Source organism: Triticum urartu, chromosome 2, assembly GCF_003073215.2.
Source record: "Triticum urartu cultivar G1812 chromosome 2, Tu2.1, whole genome shotgun sequence".
NCBI classification, from domain to species: Eukaryota; Viridiplantae; Streptophyta; class Magnoliopsida; order Poales; family Poaceae; genus Triticum; species Triticum urartu.
Window position 1 is genome coordinate 717,710,999 of NC_053023.1, and position 8,425 is coordinate 717,719,423.

The following is an 8,425-nucleotide window of genomic DNA, read 5'->3' on the forward strand; positions in this document are numbered from 1 at the left end:
GCGAGCCGCCGACGGCGCGATCCATCTCCCGCTGGTAGGCTTCTGACAAGCGCCTCATGCTGGCCAGCTTCTTCGCGCCTTCAACGAGCTGAAGGCGGCGCGCCTCCAACGTCTCTGCGTCAGCGTCTTCCGGAATGGGCGCAGTTAGGTCTTGTAGCGCCACGCCGAGTGAGTCGTGCGCTCCTCCGCCGAGGAGCTCGTCATGACTGATGACGAGCACCTCGGTGACGGTGCTTCCGTTGCTCTTCGCGCGAGGGAGAGGTTCGTCGTAGACCACCACATTGGTGGGGAACGCGTCGAGCGACGCGGTGTCGGAGTCGACCAGAATCGGGTCGGTGGAGCCTACGGACTCTAAGTCTACGGCAGGCTCGCCGGAAACGTGGAGTTGATCGAGGAGGCCCGCGAGGAGGCTCTCGGGGCTGCCTGTGCCTGCATTGGATGCAGGTTCGTCGGAGAGGCGAACCTCGCCGACAAGTTCGGCCAGGCAGCTGGCTGCGCAGGCGATCTCAACGCTGCTTAGCGCGTCAGCGCAAACTCTGTCTGGCATGCCTGGCTGGCTGCGCTCGCCAGGGAGAAAAAGGGTTCCCGTCCAGAACAGGTCTCCGGACGGCGGTGCACCAGGCCCCACGGTGGGCGCAAAATGTCGGGGGTTTGGTGCGACATATGCCAAAGGATGGCTTATCATGGTGGGAGCGAGTAGAACGTCGCCGGTGCCTGGAAACGGGATGAGGCGAAGGCATGCATGCTGGCGAATCTTACCCAGCTTCAGGGCTCTCGGGGAGATAATACCCCTACTGCTGCTCTGCGGGGTCTCCGCATGATCACTATGGCAAAGTGTTTACACGATTGCTCCTTGAGCTGTTTCTTGGAGGTAGGAGAGGGCAAGGCTAGCTCTCTCCCTTCTATATGATCTGGCCTAGAGCTAATGGGTTCCAACCCTTTGCATGGGTGCCCTGGGGGTTTATATAGGCCTACCCCCCAGGGGTACAATGGTAATCCGGCGGGACGCGGGCCCAGCCGTCAGCGCCTCTGGCCTCCGTCTTCCCGCCGACTGGCGGGCCCCGCCGACTGGCCTGGTACGGAGCCGACAGGCCGCGTCCGCCGCGGGCGGGTCTTCCCGGCTGCTGATTACTGTAGTCGTGCTTCTGATTACGTGGGCTTGATCATGGGGTCGTGGCAACAGCCCCGCCGCCTGGCGGGCGATCACTATTGCCACTCTCCATCACATCTTGATTAATGGTGCGTGGGCCCCGGGGGAGGGCTCGGCCGACTCCCCCGGGCCGACTCCCGACGGGTCCGACTGGTGGTCCTCTTACCGTCTCCTAGGGTCTCACCGACTGGTGGGACCCGCTGCCTCAGAGCCGTACAAACAAGTCGTCGTGGGTCCAGGATTCGGTCCTGCGGTGCTGATGTCAGGGCCGGCATGGCAACAGTGCCACGCCGCACGGAGATCTTCCGGGATACGGCGTGCTGTGGCCATGCCCGCCCTTGGTAAGGGGCGGGAGTTGGCTTCACTGTAGCCACTCTCCTGCCCCGTCCCCCTTGATGAGGTCACAGGGTTTGTTGGAGTCGCAGGCCGACTCCCCAAAGCCAGCTTCTCCGGAAGTCGCCAGTCAGGAGTCGGCTTACCCTGCGGTCGTCCCTGGGACTCGGTCGCGAGTGGTCAGTCGGTCGTCTTGCCATTGACTTCTTGAAGGCAGCTCTTCGTCCTGGGGCCTTGAGAGGCGCAGCCTACCCCGATGTCTTGAAAGATTCTGGGGCTCAGGTTGGCCTACCCGTGGCCCATTACTCCGACAGCAGGAACTCCATGGCTTGTCGCCGGCGACGCTCCACGACCCAACTTCTCCAGCCGCCAGGACCTCAATGAGACCACCGCTTGGGGGGAGAAGGCACTGGAATACGCATTCAATTCGTGAATCAAGCAGACCAACCCTCCTCGGCAAGATTCTGGGCCACGGATCGGATCGAACCACCGATTCTAGCCCACGGCCCAAATGGTTATCGGTTGACGGACGTCGCCCCGCTCGTTACAGACAAGCCCACCAGCCCCGTCTGCTGCGTACGTATTCCTGCACAGTAGTATTTTTCTATCATTTTCCCACTTCTCGTATAACCATGGGGCACACATCCACATGGGCTATCGAACGCACCAGATAACGAGCTCATTTGAGCTCGCACGCAATAAATCCACGTCCCCCTTCTCCTCTCCTTTTATGCTCCTCACATATTCTTCTCTCTTTCGTTCTCTCGGTCTTCCTTGTTGACAGTTTCGTGAGAGCGTTCTCGATGTAGGATTCTTTGATATTTTATTGATTCTATAATTGTGCACTACTTTCTATTTGTAAGCGAGACTCGATTTCACCTTGTTTCCTTATTATTTTGTTTTTTAATTGAAGTAAATGTGTCGTGCCCATGAAATCTCTGTGGTTCACATTCCAGAAGCATGGATCCTGGCAAGACCCTCGGCGAGAGTGAAAATGCTAAGCTAATTTTGTTCATCTTCTGTGCTAGTTTGTACTATATGGGGCCTTTTATTTAGTGGAAAATTAGGGGGAAATCATATTAGTAAGAAATTTTTTCCTATGGTGACACTACTCATTCGCTTGATTCAAAAGAAAGACCCATAGAAAAACTAGATGAATTTTTCCTTCCGATTGAGTTTTTCTCTTTCAAATAAAAGTGTTAGATTAAACATTTCTCAAAGTGAAAGTCCATGTTCCTTCCACCAAATGCCGTGTCACTATATTTGCATAGTTATGAATGTTTCCCTTATGATCCATACATATAGTATGTTTCGATGTTGGAGCACAATGCACCTATGATTTTGTTTTTATAATTAGTTCAACTATCATTTGTTTTCCACATGTCAATTGGTGAAAAGGCCTAGAGGTATTACTGGTGATATACCATCTCGAAGCAAGTGCAGTCAGAATGTGGACGGTGAGGTAAATTTGTCTTTTGGTCTCCTAATTGTGCTTGTGTTTGCTCTGGGACAATTTTATCATTGAGTTTCATTTGATGGTCTCACATGCTCTTAGTTTTCTCTAGCTTAGGTTGGTACCTACAAATATATGTTGTTCTTAGATGAATAGTAAATGATGCAAAACATCTGCTTTTAGATTTGGTAATTTCCCATAATTGTTTTTAGTGTGCTGATGTGGGCATCATATATACTTTAATAATTTATCCCCGCTACGTCCATTATCTTTTTTAGGGGTACTACTTCTGTCATCTTAAGATGCACACATGCGGCCTGAGCAAATGCTTGTCACAGCATGCATGGGAAATAGTTTTCCATTATTAGTTGAATTTAAATTAACCATTTCGTATCCATGTTTCATACAACCAAACATCACTGAAATATATTGCATTTGATTACCACAACAACTTGAGGGGTATCATCTAGTTTATCTAATTTATTTTTTTTGTTTATTTTCCTTTTTCAGTTGTATGGTCGTCCTCTTGAGGTCGTGAATATAGCTTATGCCACAAAGCTAAAGCTGTATGTGGAATATGGTGTTGTCGACAATGTTACCATATTCAAGGTCAGGAGCACCAAATTTTTTCACATGCCTGCATTGTTGCCTATGCTCTTCATCACCTTTTAGGTCATTGGAACTTCAGGGTTGCTGATCATTATGTCAAGGATGTTGTTCTTGTCAATTTCAAAAGTGCATTCTCTGCTTCCTGTCTTCATGGCACCAACTTGATGCAATGCACCATCACCCAATGGCCAACAATTATGAGGGCAACCAAGGTTTCATAGCTCAGGCCCCATGTTCCAGGATTGTATGTCCTAATGCCGACTGAGATCATGCCTCCTCCTCTTCTAACGAAGAAAGTGATGATTCTGCCGCTGGATGAGCCTGTGGTGCTCGAGATGCTGGAGGAGGTGCTAGAGTTGCCATTGTTTTTGCTTGAACCCTAGGATTATGTTTAAGTGTTGGGATTTGTCTGATGTTTAGGACTTTACTTTGTTGTGTCTTACAGAGCTTGTTTCTTGTTGTAAGTGGTATTGTATGTTAGCGCATGTGATATTTTATGGAATAGTTTGCTAAGTGTTGAATCGTAGTTTATGTGAATTTCTATTTTGGGATGGGTCCAAAATGAAATGAAATAGAGAACCCTGAAGATTAAATGGAGACGGTTCTTAAGGGGAAACTTCCTACGTGGCTGAAAACATTAGAAGCAGTTAGTATTTCGCAATCGCTTCTGGAAACTGCCTCCGGTGGACGGAGTATTAAAGACACAAGGTTTGAGGCGGTACGAACCACCGGCGGGCCATGAACAATACCACCTCCAAAAGTACTCAAAAAAAATACCACCTCCAAAGGTTGTTTCTGTACTAGTGCTAGTGTAAACTAAAACAGATAGTGAGAACAACCTCGATAGTAATTTGCATAACATGGTCATCGAAACGTCACTTTGTTCTAGGTAACCCAAATCCCCAAGCAAACAGTCGAGATACACAACATACTCCCTCTGTTCCTAAATATTTGTCTTTCTAGGCATTTTAACAAATGACTACATACGGAACAAAATGAGTGAATCTACATTCTAAAATATGTCTACATACATCCGTATGTAGTAATCATTTAAAATGTCTAGAAAGACAAATATTTAGGAACGGAGGGAGTATAATATTTCTCTATTCCAGGAACAAAAGCATAAAAGCCAGGCCATCGCTTGCCAGAGAGAGTTGGGACAACATTTTGCCCCAAAGAGCTTCCCATGTGTACCCCAAACAGAGCGAGCAGCACCACGAGTGAAAGAAAAATGATTAGTTGATTCAATCGAATCATAAATAGAACAAACAAGATTTCCTGACCATTTCCTTTTTATCATATTTTATCCCGCGTTAAGATGGCTTTACGATATGATTGCGACATGAAGATTTTAATGTTAAGAGGATCATGAGTTTTCCAAATCTACTTATTACTAGCTCCAACAACATCCCTCTCAAGCTATTGGTAACCAGTTTGGTGGAAAAATTGCCAGATTTCGCAAGGACCAATTAACACAATCAAAGACATTTGTTAGAGAATTTCACTTGCCCTATGGAGGATTCCACGCCGCTAATTCCGTTGCTCCAGGCTCACTATGCTACGAAAGTTCAGTAAAAAATTCTTGCCATCGGCCTCAGCAAAAGTACATGGCTAAGCAAAATGTCATGAAGCCGAGGAACTGATCCACTAGAGGGACCCCTCTAGCCAGGCATCATGCCAAAAATGTATGAGGTTTGCCACTGTTTAATGTCACTTTTCTACCAGACATACATGTACACATCTTTAACCTTCATAATGGATTTCCAATAAGAAGAATCTGAAAAATCTAGTCTTCACTGAAGCCATCGTTTTATTCTAGAAATATTTGGCTCTAACTATAGACTGGCACAAGTTAGTATTATTCTCTAATTTCCACCGCCAGTTAACTAATTGATTGATGTTTTGCTTTCTCAATATAATAACACAAAGTCCCCCCTTACTCTTAGATCTATAAATCACCTTCCATTTAACCATATGATATATTTTTCTTAAACTCACACCTTCCCAAAAGAATTTCGTCCTAGGTTTGTCCAGTTTCTTTAACGAAGTTTTATTCTGGAGGGAGTAGTATTCATGTCCAGTTTCTTTAACGAAGTTTTATTCAGCATGAACATATACATGAAATAGAAGGGGATACCAGCCAAGCTAGAATTGATGAGAATAAGTCTACCTCCAGAAGAGGAGCCACCTTTCCAAATGTCCAACCTTTTCAACATCTTAGCTAGCAGGAAATCAGTCAATAGTCTTAAGCTCAGGAAAAAAATAACAGGAACCCCTAAATATTTCATAGGCAAGGAACATATCCGCATAAAATTCAGTAACACTATTATCAGCCCAAATAGAAAAAAAATCAAAAACATAAAGCAACAACTTAAGTTTTTAAGCTTTCTTAGGGTCATGAATACTACTCCCTCTGTTCCAAATTACTCGTCGCAGAAATGGATGTATCTAGAACTAAAATACATCTAGATACATCCATACCTGCGACAAGTAATTCGGAACGGAGGGAGTACATAACACCATGGCATCCGCATATTGACAAACATTAACCCCATTATCAATCAAGTCCGGAGCTAAACTCACAAGAAATTTGTTTCTGAAGATGAAAATATGAAGAAAAAATGATAGCAATGGCAGGCATGGTGAGCAATCTTCAAATCATCGTTAAGAAAATACATGGTACATGGCCGGTTCGAAGAGCCACCACGTTACCTTCGAGAACGACCATACACGTTTCAACGATCTCCACTGTACAGCTCTCCAAATTCAGAAGACATGTGCATTCTATCCGATCGATTTGGATGTGCAGCTACATTCATGCGCCCGTGTCACAATAGTATGATAATATCTACCGGGGCTAGCTGATCGATGCGTGCATGCATGACACCGGGTCGAACTTCGTCGCGTTTCTCACCCCTGCACGAGGTGTCCGCGAGACATTAATGCATACCGTCCATCTCCCAACCGGTAACGCGCGCTCTTGTCCCACCAACGGGGCCCTTCACGTCCACGTAGTGTACATGTTGCCGACAACCATGCATGGATTCATGGAGGAGAGGGGAGCCGAGAGCGCAGCCTCAACTTGGTCACAGCTCCTCCTATCCTATCCATACCTCCATTGGCGTCTCCCGCCTATAAATTGGCTTCGTCTTCATGGGTATCTATCTCATCCATCACACTTCACACAAGCTACTAGAAAGTACTCTGCTCAATCGGTCGATGAGGGTGTCAAGCATGGCGTCCAAGGGTCTCGTTGTGTTTGCTGTCCTGCTTGCTGCGGCTTTCCTCGTGGCCACAGCTGAACAAACTCGTGAGCTAGTTAGCAGCACATCATTAGGCAAAGAAACCTGTTGGTACTGCTACTAATCACATGCATACCGTTTTTGTTCATGCAGAGGCCAAGAAGGAAGAGACTAAGGCCGGTGTTCAGGGTTACCACGGCGGCGGCAGCGGAGGCGGTGGCTACCATGGCGGCGGCGGCGGCGGCGGGGGGTACCCTGGCCACGGGGGCGGCGGCGGCGGGTATCCTGGCCACGGTGGCGGCGGAGGTGGCGGCGGCTACCCTGGCCACGGTGGTGGCGGAGGTGGCGGCGGCTACCCTGGCCATGGGGGTGGCGGCGGCGGCGGCGGCAGCGGCTGCCGGTACCAGTGCTGCGGGCACGGGCATAGTGGCTGCCGCTGCTGCGCAAGCCCCAACGAGATCCCGGAGCCCATGTATCGGGCGGAGGTCCGCAACTAAGTATCAGATGCTACATACGGACGTTGCTACTTGCCTACACGTAGTAACTACTCGTATATGTGGTCAATAAGAAGGTAGGTGCATGTATGTATGTATGTACGCATACGTATAGATTGCACAGTTATGTTGATCCAATAATGCCAGGACTCTGTCCTGATCGTGTATTCACCCTGTAAGACTTCTCTTTCTTGCATAATACATGCAACTGTCATGCATGTATAACAAAATCTCATGACTCTTGTTCGAAACCGTATAGCTCGTATATATACCAGGTATATCCGCGAAAAGTTTTAAACAATAACCGCATATAGTTTTGAGAGCGCAGCCGTCTGTGACGTGATATTGTTTTCTAGGAATATATTAGCTTTTCTGCTAATCTTGGAGATCTTTAAATTCGCCAGCATCTTAGAAAATACTCAAAGCTTCCTTCTCACGAAATAGGGTTTTCCTTCGCTTTATATTATAAAGTATACCACCAATCCACAAGCTTAATGTTCACGGGCAACAACAACAATAAAATAAAATAGGTCTGGCTGGGGGCACAACACAACAAACCCCAAAAGAAAGCAACTAGCTAATCAGGCTCCGGGGGTGGAGGATGTAACGGTGGCGCGAGGGAGATGGCGGTGGAGCGAAGTCCGGCGATGATGGTGTTGATGCTGTCCCGATGAGGCCGCTTGCTAAGCGGTCGCCAGAGCTGCAAGAATCCGCACATTTTGTAAATGGCGTCAGTCGCCCGAAGTGGAATCGCATATTCAATCACAAGTTTATTGTGCACATTTCAAAGCGTCCAAGCTAGCGAACTAATCGCCACCCAAAGGATGGGGCGAGTTCTACACGGGGAATCAATAATTTCCCGAAAGAGATCCGGGGGGTTGTCATGGGCCCAGTTACCTCCCACTGTCTCTCGAAGGCAGCTCCATAAGAAAATGGCAGCCGGACAACGGAAGAAAATATGGTTAGTGTCCTCAGGGACACCGCACAGGGGCAGTTACCATCCCCAGGGCCATTGCGCTTGCGCACTTCCGTCCCGGATGGGAGGCGGCCCCGCACCTATTGCCAAAGGAAGATTCGAATCTTCAGTGGTACTCTGATCTTCCAAAGGAGATTTAACTCCTGAGGCCCAGGAGTAGCCACCAGG

At 47.9% G+C, this 8,425-nt stretch overlaps 1 protein-coding gene across 1 annotated transcript; it reads left to right on the top strand.

Annotated features, from left to right (window-relative positions):
• Nucleotides 1–6,651: 6,651 nt before the first annotated feature.
• Nucleotides 6,652–7,511, top strand: LOC125540091 (glycine-rich cell wall structural protein-like). The gene is made up of 2 exons (XM_048703675.1): nt 6,652–6,855; nt 6,941–7,511. Exons 1-2 carry the CDS (start codon nt 6,699–6,701, stop codon nt 7,282–7,284), a joined length of 501 nt encoding a protein of 166 aa, XP_048559632.1. The 5' UTR covers nt 6,652–6,698; the 3' UTR covers nt 7,285–7,511.
• The last annotated feature ends 914 nt before the right edge of the window (nt 7,512–8,425 follow it).

Coding starts and splice junctions, on each gene's coding strand:
- LOC125540091 (XM_048703675.1), top strand. CDS start 6,699: ATGGGTATCTATCTCATCCATCACACTTCACACAAGCTACTAGAAAGT. Junction 6,856..6,940: donor GGCCACAGCTGAACAAACTC/GTGAGCTAGTTA, acceptor TTGTTCATGCAG/AGGCCAAGAAGGAAGAGACT.